Source organism: Pseudophryne corroboree, chromosome 4 (assembly GCF_028390025.1).
Source record: "Pseudophryne corroboree isolate aPseCor3 chromosome 4, aPseCor3.hap2, whole genome shotgun sequence".
NCBI lineage: Eukaryota > Metazoa > Chordata > Amphibia > Anura > Myobatrachidae > Pseudophryne > Pseudophryne corroboree.
In genome coordinates, this window is record NC_086447.1 from 102,203,094 (window position 1) to 102,221,457 (window position 18,364).

The 18,364-nt window shown below is 45.0% G+C and overlaps 1 protein-coding gene across 2 annotated transcripts in view; it reads right to left on the reverse strand.

Moving 5' to 3' along the window:
* GDF7 (growth differentiation factor 7) overlaps window positions 1–17,446 on the reverse strand; it is a 177,502-nt gene extending 160,056 nt beyond the window's left edge. For both annotated transcript variants that reach the window (XM_063915316.1, XM_063915317.1), the window contains exon 1: window positions 17,097–17,446. In XM_063915316.1, the coding sequence (XP_063771386.1) occupies window positions 17,097–17,445 (349 nt within the window). In that variant the 5' untranslated portion in view covers window position 17,446. The remainder of the gene's footprint in view (window positions 1–17,096) is intronic.
* Between the last annotated feature and the right edge of the window lie 918 nt (window positions 17,447–18,364).

Here is an 18,364-nt window from a genome sequence, read left to right on the forward strand (position 1 = left end):
CCAGACACTCCTCCGTTTCTCCAGCCACTACCGCGTTTTTCCCAGAAACGGTAGCGTTTTTTCGCACACACCCATAAAACTACCTGTTTCCGCCCAGAAACACCCACTTCCTGTCAATCACATTACGATCACCAGAACGAAGAAAAAACTGTGAGTAAAATTCCTAACTGCATAGCAAATTTACTTGGCGCAGTCGCATTGCGGACATTGCGCATGCGCATTCGCGACTAATCGCTCCGTTGCGGAAAAAAAATAACGAGCGAACAACTCGGAATGACCCCCGATGAGCATTACTGTATGTAGAGAGCACCTGTGTCAGTGATATAGAATGATGAGCATTACTGTATGTAGAGAGCACCTGTGTCAGTGATATAGAATGATGAGTATTACTGTATGTACAGAGCACATGTGTCAGTGATATAGAATGATGAGCGTTACTGTAAGTACAGAGCTCCTATGTCAGTGATACAGAATGATGAGTGTTGCTGTATGTAGAGAGCACCTGTGTCAGTGATATAGGATGATTAGCGTTACTGTATGTACAGAGCACCTGTGCCAGTGATATAGAATGATTAGTATTACTGTATGTACAGAGCACCTGTGTCAGTGATATAGGATGATGAGTGTTACTGTATGTAGAGAGCACCTGTGTCAGTGATATAGAATGAAGAGTGTTGCTGTATGTAGAGAGCACCTGTGTCAGTGATATAGAATGATGAGTATTACTGTATGTAGAGAGCACCTGTGTCAGTGATATAGAATGATGAGTGTTACTGTATGTAAAGAGCACCTGTGTCAGTGATATAGAATGATGAGTGTTATTGTATGTAGAGAGCACCTGTGTCAGTGATATAGACTGTTGAGCGTTACTGTATGTAGAGAGCACCTGTGTCAGTGATATAGAATGATGAGCGTTACTGTAAGTACAGAGCTCCTGTGTTAGTGATACAGAATGATAAGTGTTACTGTATGTAGAGAGCACCTGTGTCAGTGATATAGGATGATGAGCGTTACTGTATGTACAGAGCACCTGTGTCAGTGATATAGGGTGATGAGCGTTACTGTAAGCACTGAGCTCCTGTGTCAGTGATATAGAATGATGAGTGTCACTGTATGTGGAGAGCACCTGTGTCAGTGATATAGAATGATGAGTGTTACTGTATGTAGAGAGCACCTGTGTCAGTGATATAGAATGATTAGCGTTTCTGTATATAGAGAGCACCTGTGTCAGTGATATAGAATGATTAGTATTACTGTATGTACAGAGCACCTGTGTCAGTGATATAGGATCAGAGGCGGAACTACCGCCAGTGCAACCAGTGCGTTGCACTGGGGCCCGCCTCTGTCCAGGGGCCCAAAGCATGTAATGAGTCAAACTGACTCATTACATGCCGCTGTGCGCTGCGGGCAACCGCTGCCCGCAGCGCACAGCCGCCCAGAGAGGAGAGGAGAGGAGCAGCGGTACGGGGGAAGGAGAAGGAGGGAGGCGGAGGAGGTAGCCACAGCAGCGCTTTGTTACTGGTTGAGGCGCTGCTGCTGCTGCCCCTCTGCTTCACTATAGGCTGTCTTCCGAGAACAGCCTATATTGAAGCAGAGGGGCAGCAGCAGCAGCGCCTCCACCAATAACACAGCGCTGCTGCGGCTCCCTCCTCCACTTCCCTCCTCCTCCTTCTCTACTGCCCGGGAATCGTCAAGCTGCACCGAGGAGCCTGATCCAGCAGAGAGGGTAAGTATAATTCTTCTTTCTTTCTTTCTTTCTTTCTTTCTTTCTTTCTTTCTTTCTTTCTTTCTTTCTTTCTTTCTGTCTTTCTTGGGACTGTCTGCCGCAATGTGTAAAAATGGGGAATCTGCTTGCCGCAATGTGTAAAAATGGGGAATCTGCCTGCCGCAATGTGTAAAAATGGGGAATCTGCCTGCCGCAATGTGTAAAAACGGGGAATCTGCCTGCCGCAATGTGTAAAAATGGGGAATCTGGTTGCCGCAATGTGTAAAAATGGGGAATCTGCCTGCCGCAATGTGTAAAAAGGGGGAATCTGCTTGCCGCAATGTGTAAAAAGGGGGAATCTGCTTGCCGCAATGTGTAAAAATGGGGAATCTGCTTGCCGCAATGTGTAAAAATGGGGAATCTGCCTGCCGCAATGTGTAACAATGGGAAATCTGCCTGCCGCAATGTTTAAAAATGGGGAATCTGCCTGCCGCAATGTGTAAAAAGGGGGAATCTGCCTGCCGCAATGTGTAATAAGGGGGAATCTGCCTGCCGCAATGTGTAAAAAGGGGGAATCTGCCTGCCGCAATGTGTAAAAATGGGGAATCTGCCTGCCGCAATGTGTAAAAAGGGGGAATCTGCCTGCTGCAATGTGTAAAAATGGGGAATCTGCTTGCCGCAATGTGTAAAAAGGGGGAATCTGCCTGCAATGTGTAAAAAGGGGGACGCTGTCTGCCGTAATGTGTAACAAGGGCACGCTGTCTGCCGTAATGTGTAAAAAGGGCACGCTGTCTGCCGTTATGTGTAAAAAGTGTACACTGTCTGCCGCTATGTGTAACAAGGGCACGCTGTCTGCCGTTATGTGTAAAAAGGGGACGCTGTCTGCCGTTATGAGTAAAAAGTGCACGCTGTCTGCCGTAATGTGTAAAAAGGGGGACGTTGTCTGCCGTAATGTGTAAAAAGGGGACGCTGTCTGCCGTAATATGTAAAAAGAGGAATCTGTCCGCCGTAAGGTGTAAAAGGGTCTCTACCTGGTGTAGTGGTGCTACTGTGCGGCGTAATTTGAATAATGGAGACTACTGTGCACCGTTTTATGAATTGTTATTATTTTGTGGCCACACCCCTTCCCCACGAAGCCATGCCACTATGTATTTTTGCGCGTGCCTACGGCGCGCACTGCCCCTGTTTTGCATGCAGGGGTGGGGCTCCGATGCCGTTTCTTGCACACAGTGCTAAAATGTCTAGTTACGGCACTGTTGCTAGGTATCCATTTCTCTGGCCCTGAGCAGGTCCCCCTCACCAGATCCTCTCCAGGGGTGAGGGGGTGGACTTGGATGGGATGGGGGGGGGGGGCGCAAAGCATTTTGTCGCACCTGTGCCCACCGCTCGCTAGTTCTGCCACTGTATAGGATGATGAGTGTCACTGTATGTAGAGAGCACCTGTGTCGGTGATATAGAATGATGAGTGTTACTGTATGTAGAGAGCACCTGTGTCAGTGATATAGAATGATGAGTATTACTGTATGTAGAGAGCACCTGTGTCAGTGATATAGAATGATTAGTATTACTGTATGTACAGAGCACCTGTATCAGTGATACAGAATGATGAGCGTTACTGTATGTAGAGAGCATCTGTGTCAGTGATATAGAATGATTAGTATTACTGTATGTACAGAGCACCTGTGTCAGTGATATAGAATGATGAGCATTACTGTATGTAGAGAGCACCTGTGTCAGTGATATAGAATGATGAGTGTTACTGTATGTAGAGAGCATCTGTGTCAGTGATATAGAATGATGAGCATTACTGTATGTACAGAGCACCTGTGTCAGTGATATAGAATGATTAGTATTACTGTATGTACAGAGCACCTGTGTCAGTGATATAGAATGATGAGCATTACTGTATGTAGAGAGTACCTGTGTCAGTGATATAGAATGATGAGTGTTACTGTATGTAGAGAGCATCTGTGTCAGTGATATAGAATGATTAGTATTACTGTATGTACAGAGCACCTGTGTCAGTGATATAGAATGATGAGCATTACTGTATGTAGAGAGCACCTGTGTCAGTGATATAGAATGATGAGTGTTACTGTATGTAGAGAGCACCTGTGTCAGTGATATAGAATGATGAGCATTACTGTATGTAGAGTGCCTGTGTCAGTGATATAGAATGATGAGCGTTACTGTATGTACAGAGCACCTGTGTCAGTGATATAGAATGATTAGTATTACTGTATGTACAGAGCACCTGTGTCAGTGATATAGAATGATGAGCATTACTGTATGTAGAAAGCACCTGTGTCAGTGATATAGAATGATGAGTGTTACTGTATGTAGAGAGCACCTGTGTCAGTGATACAGAATGATGAGTGTTACTGTATGTAGAGAGCACCTGTGTCAGTGATATAGAATGATGAGTGTTACTGTATGTAGAGAGCAACTGTGTCAGTGATATAGAATGATGAGTGTTACTGTATGTAGAGAGCACCTGTGTCAGTGATATAGAATGGTGAGTATTACTGTATGTAGAGAGCACCTGTGTCAGTGATATAGAATGATTAGCGTTACTGTATGTAGAGAGCACCTGTGTCAGTGATGTAAATGATGAGTGTTACTGTATGTAGAGAGCACCTGTGTCAGTGATGTAAATGATGAGTGTTACTGTATGTAGAGAGCACCTGTGTCAGTGACATAGAATGATGAGTGTTACTGTATGTACAGAGCATATGTGTCAGTGATATAGAATGATGAGTGTTACTGTATGTAGAGAGCAACTGTGTCAGTGATATAGAATGATGAGTGTTACTGTATGTACAGAGCATCTGTGTCAGTGATATAGAATGATGAGTATTACTGTATGTAGAGAGCACCTGTGTCAGTGATATAGAATGGTGAGTGTTACTGTATGTAGAGAGCACCTGTGTCATTGATATAGAATGTTGAGTGTTACTGTATGTAGAGAGCACCTGTGTCAGTGATATAGAATGGTGAGTGTTACTGTATGTAGAGAGCACCTGTGTCAGTGATATAGAATGATTAGCGTTACTGTATGTAGAGAGCACCTGTGTCAGTGATGTAAATGATGAGTGTTACTGTATGTAGAGAGCACCTGTGTCAGTGACATAGAATGATGAGTGTTACTGTATGTAGAGAGCACCTGTGTCAGTGATGTAAATGATGAGTGTTACTGTATGTAGAGAGCACCTGTGTCAGTGATGTAAATGATGAGTGTTACTGTATGTAGAGAGCACCTGTGTCAGTGACATAGAATGATGAGTGTTACTGTATGTAGAGCACCTGTGTCAGTGACATAGAATGATGAGTGTTACTGTATGTACAGAGCACCTGTGTGAGTGATAGAGAACGATGAGTGTAAAGGTGGGTACACACTAGGCGATGTGCTCCTAGTGTGTCACATCCCAGCCCGGGCCACCTGACAGCGGGCATAGACACTGGGGGTCATTCATGATACTCAAATCTACCTATCCTCCCCTGATTTGTCACCATCTGTATTGGGCCGTGTCACTGAATGCCTTTCTGCCATTTCATCTTGGATGACATCTCGCCACCTCAAACTTAATATTTCCAAAACAGAATTAATTATATTTCCACCGGCCAATAGTAGTTTCCAACCTGATATCTCTATCACTGTTGAGAACTCTGCAATCACCCCTACCCCACAAGCTCGCTGCCTAGGTGTCATTCTTGACTCTGAACTGTCCTTTGTTACCCACATTCAATCTGTCTCAAGATCATGTTACATACATCTAAGAAACATATCCAAAATACGCCCTTATCTTACACAAGACACAGCAAAAACTCTAATCCATGCTCTCATTATCTCCCGCATTGATTATTGTAATAGTCTCCTGACCGGTCTTCCCAAACATAGGCTCTCACCACTACAATCCATTTTGAATGCAGCTGCGAGGCTAATCTTCCTTGCCAGACGTTCATCGTCTGCAGATCCGCTCTGTCAGTCCCTCCATTGGTTACCGGTATTCTACCGTATTAAATATAAAATACTTTTACTCACATACAAGGCTATTAACCAAACTGCACCAACATACATCTCTTCACTCATCTCAAAATATCTCCCTACCCGACCTCTCCGCTCTGCACAAGATCTGCGTCTCTCATCCACACGCATTACTTGTTCACACTCAAAATGACAGGACTTTATCCGGGCTTCACCCACTCTGTGGAATGCCCTCCCACGCACAGTAAGACTTGCCTCTAGTCTCAAAACCTTTAAATGTTCCCTGAAAACTCACCTCTTCAGACAAGCCTATCAAATTCCAGACCCACCCACATAACCTTCAGTGCTTCCCTATCTAATTACATCCTCTGTAGAGTATTCATAACATCACATATCTTGTCTTTCTTTAGTCTCACCCTCCTGACACTTGGATAACTTTGTGGGGTATCATCATACAACCCATTAAGAACCTAGCAATCTGGTGGACCATTATGCAATAGATAGCATCTATCCTTGTGTATCTATGCCTATTTCCCTATAGATTGTAAGCTTGCGAGCAGGGCCTTCCTACCTCTGTCTGTCTGTTTTTACCCAGTTTTGTTCTATTACTGTTGTTTTAATTGTAAAGCGCAACGGAATATGCTGCGCTATATAAGAAACTGTTAATAAATAAATAAATAATTCCAACCTGATCGTAGTTGTGCTAAATTTAGCACAGCTACGATCACTGACACAGACATGCGGGGGGACGCCCAGCACAAGGTTAGTCCGCCCCGCATGTCAGGCCCAGCCCCACCGCACAAGTACAAAAGCATCTCCCAGCGGAGAGGCTTTTGTACTTGTAGAGTAACTCCCGGCCAGCGCAGCTCCTGCGGCTGGCCGGGAGTTACTTGTCGCTGCCCCGGGTCACAGCGGCTGCGTGTGACATCCCGTAGCCGCTGTGGCCTGCCCTCCCGCACAGTTGGCCACACCTGCGTTGGCCGGACCACGCCCCAAAAACACCCCAAATGCCGCCGTGCCGCCCCCTCCCGCCCAGCGACCGCCTCTGCCTGTCAATCAGAATATATACTTGTATCAATGTTATAGGATAATAACAAATGCCATATAATATATATATACAGTATATAATGATAGGAATAAATTATTTTTTGCAGACATGATCGTTTTTAATAATCAAGATTGCAAGAAATGAATTGATGTCTATAAAATGCTCCTATGTATCTGAGGGGAGGCACTCGAATACCAGCTGTTGGGATCCCGGTGCTCTGCATACCGGCGCTGGAAACCCAACCGCCGGAATACCGACAACTATTCTCCCTCTTGAGAGTCTCCCCTGGATAGAGAATAAATAGCGTGGCACGCGTAGCGCACCACCGTGCCTGCAGCATGGCGAACGCAGCAAGCCCGCAATGGGCTTTTTTGCACTTACCCTGCTGCCGGCATTCCGGCGGTTGGGATACCGGCACCCAGCATACGTATGCTGGGCGCCGGGATCATGAGCGCCGGTCTATTGTAGAAGACCCGTATCTGATACAGAATTATGGGAACAAATGACAATATAAAGAATTCACCTGGATAGAGCAAGATTACTTACATGGGGGCCCTGCAGGATACAAGTTACCTGATCATATATATATATATATATGCGAAAGCCCTCACTCACTCACTCATTGCTCATTGACTGACTCATCACTAGTTCTCTTACTTCCCAATATGTCAGGAAGGTGAAATGTAACATAGGTATTCTGCAGGTGGGAAATAGGAAAACTACGTAATTGGAATTTTAATAAACCTCCCCTAAGGGGATAAAAAAGGGGGATTGGCATAATGATGTCATTACCGATGCGCGGCTTGTGTTGCATGAATGATAACGCCCAAATGGACAATTGGATAAAAATCTGGATTGCACCTCCAGTGTGTAGAATTTAAAAAACTACAACAATGGTCCTGTCACTTTTTACCGTATCTGCTACGGGTGCTCCTCAGGTAATGCCAAGAACCATGGATTAATATTTACTTACATTAAGACATCTCAAATTTACATCTCTATAGAGTTACCAAATTTGTGACACTCATTTATATTTACAACCGTGAAAATCAGAAACTCCCGTGTGAAGAACGGGTAGAACAACTAGGATAAATTATTGTTATTATTATTATTATTATTATTATTATTATTATTATTATCCTTTATTTATATGGCGCCACAAGGGTTCCGCAGCGCCCGGTTACAGAGTACATATGCACATAATCAAAACAGGAAAACAGTGACTTACAGTTGAAGATAATATAGGACACGTACAGGGTAACTAAGCATAACTACACCAGTAGACGACACTGAGATAAGTATCAAGGTGGCCAAAAAGTGCAGGATTTGGGCAGTTGAGGATCATCAAAGTAAGAAAAGGATAAGCACATGAGGGAAGAGGGCCCTGCTCGTGAGAGCTTACATTCTAAAGGGGAGGGGCAGACAGACAGGGGTGAGACAGATGGGGTAGACCTAGATAGATAGATAGATAGATAGATAGATAGATAGATAGATAGATAGATAGATAGATAGATAGATAGATAGATAGATAGGGGCGGTCCAAAATTCAAATAGGTGAGCCACACCAACTGCTACTGAGTCCCGGGTGGTGATGTTTGGCAGAGTTTGGGGTGGCAGTTGGTGTGGCTCCCCCATTTGAATTTGGACTGAGCTACAGCCCCACCACTGGAGCCACGTGTGTGTGTGTGTGTGTGTGTGTGTGTGTGTGTGTGTGTGTGTGTGTGTGTGTGTGTGTGTGTGTGTGTGTGTGTATACAGAGGCGGATTGGCCATAGTGTTTAGAGGGAAGATCCCCGGTGGGCCGACGCACCCATGGGGCCTGTTTTGTTTGAGCACATGTGGTCCTTTTTATAGACATAATGAATAAGATGCAAAATAATTTGCATATATGAAAATTACTGCCACTTAGCCTGTGATTGCAGATGATCTAGTGTATGCCCTGTCTGCCTGCTTGGCTGACATATAACATTGAGTGAATAGTGATTGGGATACGGTTGCAGAGGCAGAACTCTGGGAGGCAACGGAGTCATCTGCCGCCGGGCTCCTGCTCTGAAGGGGGCTCTTCTCCCCCCATTCTGTGACACCACTGAAGTAAGTTAATTGATGGCTGCCGCTATCTTTTCACTATATGAAGTTACTTCTCTGACAATTACACATAATTTCATATAGTTACAATTCTCATGCTTCCTGTACTGGAGCAAATAGTTCCATCAGTAAAGTGTCTGCTGTCAGTGGGTTCTAATCCTGGGTATGACTGATAAGAAATGTGTGATTTAAAATAAAAGATAATGAAATGTATATATATATATATATATATATATATATATACAGTATATAAAAAAAAATCAGAACAGCCCATACATACACATACATACACACACACACACACACGCGCACACACACACGCACACACATATATGCACACATACATACATATATTTATCTAAATATAAGGATGGGGGGGCAACTGGTATGAACTTGCCTCAGGGTAACTGTGACGAATTTACGCCACTGTACGGTTGGTGTAATAAGCAAGAAAATATATCTTTCTAAAGAATGATATAGTTTCCTAAATTCTGAAGGTGTATCATATAATGTGCTCATAATATTTAATTTTATTTCTTTTTAACCTCCCCCTTGATGCTGGACATGCCCACTATCTGGAACGTCTTGGGAGGAGGGTGCTGCTGCCATGGCCCATGGCTAGACCTTACACCTCTGGTGCTGCCCATGTGGGGCCACTAGTACAAATTTTTCCAGGGCCGCTTTTTGTTCCCAATCCGCCCCTGTGTATGTATATATATATATATATACACAGTGTCTTGTCGGCGGCACTCCGGTACACAAACCAGTACAAACACAGGTACTTGGAAACACACGTACCTGTGTTTGTACTGGTTTGTGTACCGGAGTGCCGCCGACAAGACACTGTATTTCACCCGCCGCCATACGGGTTCGTGAGGGCACCGGACATCGATTTCCTGAGACTGGGAGTGCTGCCGAATACTTTATATATATATATATATATATATATATATATATATATGATAATGTAGTGACCGGCACTGAGCTAATGCGCAGATAAGTGCCCCGGTGCTCTCCACGCAAAAGGTAGATGTATAGGATAGAGATAGTCAGCATTCGAGGGGTCTTGTTTCAGCAAACATATAAACATATAAACTGCGGAAACTGTGTAAATTTCTAACGATTCGGATGAAGACGGATTAAATCTGAAACATTAGAAACTTACACTGTTGCTGCAGTTTGTTTGTTTGTTTGTTTGTTTGTTTGTTTGTTGAAAGAAGATCCTGTGAATGCAGCCTATTTCTATTATATATATATATATATATATATATATATATATATATATATATATATATATTAGGAGGAAAGGGAATGAGATACAAAATACTCACAAGGAATCAGGGAAGCGAGGGTGGGTGAGATTTAGGCCAATGGGCGAGTTGATGATTCAGCAAACAAAGCAATTACACACAGATGAAAGAATAAAGGCCAACTATAACACCGGAAGTTTGTGGGAGGGGCGAGAATAACAGTAATACCAGCATAACACCCGGATAAGAATTATATAATCATGTGAAATCATTGTGTAGCATTGCCCTGACTCAGCGATATAATATGATGGGAATGCATTGCTGGATGTCAGTTATTACACCAGTGTCAGTGACAGAATGATAGTAATGGATTGCTGTATGTACAGAACATAGATGTAGTGCAGCTCTAGTGCAGTTTAGGCAATGAAAGCCAAGGTGTTCCAGGTGTCCAAGGTGTTCCAGGTTATGGCCTATTGCAGACATATCTCCCCCTTTCTCACACAAGTCTTGTGCTGGCAGTGATAGGGTGCAGTAGTATAGTTATTAATATTATACTGGTGATAATATACTATGTGTGTGAATGTATGTGCTACATATGAGATGTCTGACAAGAGGGGAACATACTGCAGCCCTCATCCACAGCCCACCGTCTCCTGTGCTGGAATTCCTGCACAATGTAGATAAGGGAACCCTTTGAAGGGGTCATCTGGTTTCATTTTACATTAATAGTAGAAGGGATAGTCCGACTGCACAGGCTTAACCCGGCATATTCCAGATAATGGTATTAGTGCAGAGCCTGGGTGTGGGGGGCAGGAGCCTGCAGCAGGGAAAGGGTTAACGGGAGACACTTTGTATCCCCTGTAATATGGTATTAGTACCAGCCCTCAGACTTGTTCTCAGGCTCCTCTCTCATCCTGATCAGCACTGTACATGGCTTTATTGCTGCATTTCTGCCTATGGAACGTTATACTAGACTCAGCTGGTACATACCCCACCCACATCTCCTGTCTAATGTGCATGTTCTTATACATCAGGGGCTGTCCTGTAGGGAATAAACATTGTTGCTTTAAGGTGGGTCACAGACCCCATTCCTCCAGAATACAGGAGACCCTTACCCATCCTATTCCTCCAGCATACAGGAGACTTTACTCATCCCATTCCTCCAGCATACAGGAGACCTTACCCATCCCACTCCTCCACCATACAGGAGACCTTACTCATCCCATTCCTCCAGCATAAAGGAGACCTTACTCATCCCATTCCAGCATACAGGAGACCCTTGCCCATCCCATTCCTCCAGCATACAGGAGACCCTTACCCATCCCATTCCTCAGGCATAGAGAAGTCCTTACCCATTCCTCCAGCATACAGGAGACCTTACCCATCCCATTCCTCCAGCATACAGGAGACCCTTACCCATCCCATTTCTCAGGCATAGAGATGTCCTTACCCATTCCTCCAGCATACAAGAGACCCTTACCCATCCCATTCCTCCAGCATACAGGAGATCCTTACCCATCCCATTCCTCAGGCATAGAGAAGACCTTACCCATTCCTCCAGCATACGGGAGACATTACCCATCCCATTCCTCCAGCATACAGGAGACCTTACTCATCCCATTCCTCAGGCATAGAGAAGACCTTGGGGGTCATTCCGAGTTGATCGCTCGCTAGCTAGTTTTAGCAGCCGTGCAAACGCTATGCTGCCGCCCATTGGGGAGTGTATTTTAGCTTAGCAGAAGTGTGAACGCATGTGCAGGTGAGCTCCACAAAAACCAGTTTGTGCAGTTTCAGAGTAGCTCTGAACCTACTCAGCGCTTGCAATCACTTCAGCCTATTCGTGTCCGGATTTGACATCATACACCCGCCCAGCGAACGCCCAGCCACGCCTGCGTTTTTTCAGACATGCCTGGATTTTTGCAAACACGCCTTGAAAATGGCCAGTTGACACCCAGAAATGCCCCCTTCCTGTCAATCTTCTTGTGGCCGTCAGTGTGACTGAAAACTTTGCTAGAATCTGCACAAAACAACAAATGGCTTTGTACCCGTACGTCACACGTGCGCATTGTGGTGCATACGCATGCGCAGAAATGCAGATTTTTAGCCTGAACGCTGCACTGCGAACAACGGCAGCTAGTGATCAACTCGGAATGACCCCCCTTACCCATTCCTCCAGCATACAGGAGACCTTACTCATCCCATTCCTCCAGCATACAGGAGACCCTTGCCCATCACGTTCCTCAGGCATAAAGAACACCTTACCCATTCCTCCAGCATACAGGAGACCTTACCCATCCCATTCCTCCAGCATACAGGAGACCCTTACCCATCCCATTCCTCCAGCATACAGGAGACCTTACCCATCCCATTCCTCCAGCATACAGGAGACCTTACTCATCTCATTCCTCCAGCATAGACCTTACTCATCCCATTCCTCCAGCATACATGAGACCTTATTCATCCCATTCCTCCATCATACAGGAGACCCTTGCCCATTCCATTCCTCAGGCATAGAGAAGACCTTATCCATTCCTCCAGCATACAGAAGACCTTACCCTTCCCATTCCTCCAGCATACAGGAGACCTTACCCATTTCATTCCTCCAGCATACAAGAGACCCTTACCCACCCCATTCCTCCAGCATACAGGAGACCTTACCCATCCCATTCCTCCAGCATACAGGAGACCTTACTCATCCCATTCCTCCAGCATAGACCTTACTCATCCCATTCCTCCAGCATACAGGAGACCTTACTCATCCCATTCCTCCATCATACAGGAGACCCTTGCCCATCCCATTCCTCAGGCATAGAGAAGACCTTATCCATTCCTCCAGCATACAGAAGACCTTACCCTTCCCATTCCTCCAGCATACAGGAGAGACCTTACCCATTTCATTCCTCGAGCATACAGGAGACCCTTACCCATCCCATTCCTCCAGCATACAGAAGACCTTACCCATCCCATTCCTTCATCATACAGGAGACCTTACCCATCCCATTCCTCCAGCATACAGGAGACCTTACTCATCCCATTCATCCACCATAGAGGAAACCTTATCCATCCCATTCCTCCAGCATACAGGAGACCTTACCCATCACATGCCTCCAGCATACAGGAGATCATACCCATCCCATTCCTCCAGCATACAGGAGACCTTACCCATTCCTCCAGCATACAGAAGTCCTACCCATTCCTCCAGCAAACAGGAGTTCTACCCATTCCTCCACCATACAGGAAACCTTACCCACCCCATTTCTTCAGCATACAGGAGACCCTTGCCCATCACATTCCACAGGCATAAAGAACACCTTACCCATTCCTCCAGCATACAAGAGACCTTACTCATCCCATTCCTCCAGCATACAGGAGACCTTACCCATCCCAATCCTCCAGCATACAGGAGACCTTACTCATCCCATTCCTCCAGCATAGACCTTACTCATCCCATTTCTCCAGCATACATGAGACCTTACTCATCCCATTCCTCCATCATACAGGAGACCCTTGCCCATTCCATTCCTCAGGCATAGAGAAGACCTTATCCATTCCTCCAGCATACAGAAGACCTTACCCTTCCCATTCCTCCAGCATTCAGGAGACCTTACCCATTTCATTCCTCCAGCATACAAGAGACCCTTACCCATCCCATTCCTCCAGCATACAGGAGACCTTACCCATCCCATTCCTCCAGCATACAGGAGACCTTACTCATCCCATTCCTCCAGCATAGACCTTACTCATCCCATTCCTCCATCATACAGGAGACCCTTGCCCATCCCATTCCTCAGGCATAGAGAAGACCTTATCCACTCCTCCAGCATACAGAAGACCTTACCCTTCCCATTCCTCCAGCATACAGGAGACCTTGCCCATTTCATTCCTCCAGCATACAGGAGACCCTTACCCATCCCATTCCTCCAGCATACAGAAGACCTTACCCATCCCATTCCTTCATCATACAGGAGACCTTACCCATCCCATTCCTCCAGCATACAGGAGACCTTACTCATCCCATTCATCCACCATAGAGGAAACCTTACCCATCCCATTCCTCCAGCATACAGGAGACCTTACCCATCACATGCCTCCAGCATACAGGAGATCGTACCCATCCCATTCCTCCAGCATACAGGTGACCTTACCCATTCCTCCAGCATACAGAAGTCCTACCCTTTCCTCCAGCATACAGGAGTTCTACCCATTCCTCCAGCATACAGGAAACCTTACCCACCCCATTTCTCCAGCATACAGGAGACCCTTACCCATTCCATTCCTCCATCATACAGGAGACCCTTACCCATGGGATCCGGTCTGAAGATCGACAGTGTCTAGGTCGACAATGTTTAGGTCGACCACTATAGGTCGACAGTCACTAGGTTGACATAAGGTTGACAGGGTTTCTAGGTCGACATGTGCTAGGTCGACAGGTCTAAAGGTCGACATGAGTTTTTCACATTTTTTTAATTTTTTTTAATTTTTTCATACTTAACGATCCACGTGGACTACGATTGGAACGGTAAAGTGTGCCGAGCGAAGCGGTAGCAGAGCGAAGGCACCATGCCCGAAGCATGGCGAGCGAAGCGAGCCATGCGAGGGGACGCGGTGCACTAATTTGGGATCCCGGTCACTCTACGAAGAAAACTACACCAAAAATAAATAAATCCTCATGTCGACCTTTAGACCTGTCGACCTAGCACATGTCGACCTAGAAACCCTGTCGACCTTCCATCCATGTCGACCTAGTGACTGTCGACCTATAGTGGTCGACCTAAACATTGTCGACCTAGACACTGTCGATTTGATGAACCACACCCCTTACCCATCCCATTCCTCCAGCATACAGGAGACCCTTACCCATCCCATTACTCCAGCATACAGGAGACCTTACCCATCCCATTCCTCCAGCATACAGGAGACCCTTACCCATCCCAGTCCATGCTGTAATAGATCGTCCTCATACCTACACTATCACAGTCTAATCGGGAACAGAGACATTCTGCTAATAAATATACAGTATATACATGTAATATTTTTATGTTTTCAAGGCGCGCATAAATGATCTACAGTATATTATCATGTTAGAGCTTGGGCGGGTAGTAAGAGATGGATACACATTTTCGGCAGAATAATAATTCGGCCGCTCATTTATACTTAGACACTAATTAATGATAAAGGAAAATAGATTGAACGTACGTTTGAGTGTTATTAAATAACTAAATTATCGGGAATATGTTGTTCAAATAAAAATAATGTTGTAGTGTGTTTGAGATAGTAATACTATGTATACTGTACGTTGCCAGCATTTTCTACACATCTAATAAGTATAATAAATAAATAAATAGAACGCAGCTTTCAACTTGCAGCATGTGTGTGTATATATATATATATATATACTTACATGTAGCTATCTATATACTGTGTATATGTAATATATATATATCTACCTATCTATGATAGATATACCTTTCTCTTTATTTTTTATCAGTCTGATATTCAAAATATTTTCTTACCGACAAAGAAAATGTTCTATTTCAATAAAAACCAGTTAAATGAATATAATTTAATAACTGCAACAAAACAAAACTTGGACTCTGCCCTGTAAAACGGAGAAACTCTATGAAGTACCGAAATACAGATAAATAGTAAATGTCAATTTTTGCTGTGTGTATGTAATTTTATATATATATATATATATATATATATATATATATATATATGTATATATATATATATATATATATATATGTATATATATATATATATATATATATATATATATATATATATATATATACTGTACATGATATACATCCGTCGCGAAGCGTCTGGATGACCCGGCAGGTGTGAGGAACACGTATGTTTTGGGGATTTAAATTAATTTAGAGCAAATTCACGGCCAAAGGATCAGGGTTGATAGCCAGGGGCTGTTTGTGGGGATGTGGCATTATGTGCTGCGGGTGAGGCAGGTGTGGGTGACATCTGGGCACAGTGCCCCTCAGGTTATCTGCAGGGGGAGACCACGCTGGTGGGAACGCAGAGAGTGCTCCATGGTTACAGTACGAGGCTCCAGAGGCATTTTACCCAAATCTCAACTATTGCAATTTAAAACCAACAGGAGGCGTCATCAGGTCAGGCGAATCCCAGCCACACAGGAAGGCAGGGCATACAGTACAGAGCCAGAGGTGCATTGCTGCCCCTAGGTTACATCTCCCATCCCCAGTAATGCAGCCACCACACACGACACACTCTACTGTGCAAACTAAATCAAGTGATGTAATACAATGTAACAATATAATACAATAACAATGTTATATAATAATATACAGTAACAATGCTGCATATATAGGGCACGGGCTCTCTGCATCTAATTTAGATCATATACTGTATACCACACACTCAGTGCAATATATTTGCAGATAATATATTAGCTATGCCCTCATGATGTGTAAGAGCAATAGAATGCACTCTACCATAAATCCGAATCCATGTCCTTAATTGATATAACTGCAATAATCGATAGAGTATATTGTCCAATCCATTAGAGAACCTGAATAGAAAAAAACCCCAACTATGTTGAGATATATACAGGAGATATATATATGGATTGTGCAGGTGTCACTGCTGCCTCGTTCCCTACCAAGCCCCGTCTGATTTAATGATGCATGGCAGCAGGTGGACAGCCCGGAATAAAGTATGTGGGTGTAATATATTTTAGGAACAAACGCCATATAGACCATAAGTAAGGTCAAACCTGGTTTTCTTTGAGAAGAGACTGGGAAAACCATATACATACAGTAAGAAGCAGGCAGACTGTTGGGGAACTACAAATCTCAGCGTGCCCTGGATCCACAGGTTGCCCCAGCCCTTGTATAGAAGTGGTTATTCCTTTTACTAAGGAATATAGGGATTGCTGTAGCATCTGTGCCATAGTTGGTAGTAAGGGTTTGTGTCACCCATGTGACTTATTTGGAGGTCTCTGAAGGCAGTGCCCCCCCAGCCAGTGCCCCCCACTCAGACTCACCCTGTTCCTGCTCCACAAAGCTGGTGACTGTGTTGGCCCCTGCCCTGTCCCGGGTGACATTGCTGGGCATCCCTCTGTGCCCAATGTGGGACAGCCTCTGGTACAGGGAGAGCATGTATTCATGGGGTACCACCGTGCCCTTCCCACCGGGCTCCTTTCTGAAGTGGTTCTGGGTATCCCTTTGTAAAGTGCCAAGTGCCTGGCTGGCTGGCAGTGCCCTCCTGGCAGCTCCTGCTGCTCCCAGCCTTGGTGAGAAGGGGTGCACTGCTGCAGCCTGGGTGCTCTGTCCTGCCCAGAGCCAGGCGCTCCACAGCCCCAGACACAGAGCAGCAGCCTTCCTTAGGTCCATTTTATCAGTGCACTCTGCTAGGGAATGAGAGACTTGGAGGGGTATGATGACTTTGGGAACTCCCCCCCTGTTGCTTTTCTAAGATTGTGCTAATAACCTGTATGAGTCAGACAGGACAGTGCACAGAGCCCTCTAGTGGACAAGACTGGGACTGTCCAGCACTGTACTGCGCTGCTGGCTGCTGATAGTAATAACCCTGCACCATATGGGATAAAGGTTTTCAATTTTTAAGCTGGGCACTAAATTAGCGATCAGTCATTGTTCCAGGACCTGGAAAGTCAGTGTGTCATTGTTGTAGGACCCCTCTATAATCAGTGTCATTATCTCAGCATCAATGCTTCTCCACCTAATGACCGCCTCCCATCAAAACATCAGTGTGCTGTAATTCTGGGGCTTGTTTGTTGTTATGGGGCCCCAATTACAGGGTGTCATTGTTCTGTAATTCCAGGTGTCAGTGTGTCATTGTTGTGATCCCCAATCTGTCAGTGTGTCATTGTCCTGGGACCCCAAAGTATCAGCGTGTCAGTATCCGGGGACCCCAAAGTGTCAGAGTGTAATTGCTCTGTGATCCCAAAGTGTCAGTGTGTCAGTATCCGGGGACCCCAAAAGTGAAAGCTATAAAACCAATTTTGGGGTCGGGCTGCAAGAGTACACTCCTTCCCATGAGGCCATTTTTAGTGCGTGCCAAAGGCATGTGCAGGGGCTTCTCAGCTGACCCCAGTGACTCCCATGAACAGTATATACCTATTCTAGCCAGATGTGCCTATCTTCTCACATATGGTCTATTACTACTTAATCCAGGGGTTAATTTCTGGGTCACCAATAGGCACAACATTACTGGTCTCCCCCCATCATGCCACTGTCCCCTCCGCCACCTTGATTTCAGGGCTAGTCCAGATGCCTCCAGATTGAGCAGCCC